At 63.6% G+C, this 826-nt stretch overlaps 1 protein-coding gene across 1 annotated transcript in view; it reads right to left on the minus strand.

The window, feature by feature from the left end:
• HTRA4 (HtrA serine peptidase 4) overlaps window positions 1-821 on the minus strand; it is a gene marked incomplete at its 5' end in the record, with an annotated part of 15,268 nt that extends 14,447 nt beyond the window's left edge. The window contains one exon of the mRNA XM_008072352.2: window positions 557-821. Within this exon, the coding sequence (XP_008070543.2) occupies window positions 557-821 (265 nt within the window). The remainder of the gene's footprint in view (window positions 1-556) is intronic.
• Between the last annotated feature and the right edge of the window lie 5 nt (window positions 822-826).

Raw genomic sequence — 826 nt, forward strand, 5'->3', positions numbered from 1 at the left:
TTTTTTTTGGGGGGGGGGGAGTTGGAGTCTCACTCTATTGCTCAGGCTGGAGTGCAGTGGCACATTCCCGGTCAACGCAGCCTCAACCTGCTGGGCTCAGGCGATCCTTCCGCTTCAGCCTTCCGAGTAGGAACTACAGGCGCACGCTACCACGCCCAGCTAATTTTTTTATTTATTATAGAGACGAGGTCTCGCCAAGTTGCCCAGGCTGGTCAAGACCCCGCGGGCTAAGGCAATCCACTCGCCTCGGCCTCCCAAGGTGCTGGGATTACAGGCAGAGCCGCCGCTCCCAGCCTTGCAAAACAATATTTAAAAAATGAATCCGGCGTGATGGCGCACGCCTGTATTCCCAGCTACTCCGGAGGCTGAGGCAGAAGGATCGCTTGAGCCCAGGAGAGGCTGCAGTGAGCTGTGATCACTCCACTGCACTCCGGCCCGGGCGACAGATCGAGACACTGACTATAAAATAAAAAATAAGAAGACATAAGGAGACGTTCTTTACACTCCTTAAGAAAGTTCCAAAAGTGTCCCGGGAGCACGCGGCCCTCACGCTCACCTGGGTCCTCGCAGTCCCCCTTCTGCACGGGCACGGCCGGGAGCGCGCCACGGAGGCGCGCGGCGCGGTTCTCCGCCCGGAGCGCGCACAGGCTGGAGTAGGTGCGCCCGTCGCTGCCGCACACGGCCGCCCCAGCCGCGGGGCATCCGCAGGTGCCCAGCCAGGACCCGCCTAGGCGCCTCAGGCCGGGAGGCGCGCGGCACTGCAGCCCCGGGGCGCACGGCTGGCCCCGCGGCCCCCCGCAGGCCGCGCCCTCGGCCGCTGGGCAGA

This window comes from Carlito syrichta, unplaced genomic scaffold (genome assembly GCF_000164805.1).
Source record: "Carlito syrichta isolate Samal-C Ts95f unplaced genomic scaffold, Tarsius_syrichta-2.0.1 Scaffold315142, whole genome shotgun sequence".
Classification (NCBI taxonomy): Eukaryota; Metazoa; Chordata; class Mammalia; order Primates; family Tarsiidae; genus Carlito; species Carlito syrichta.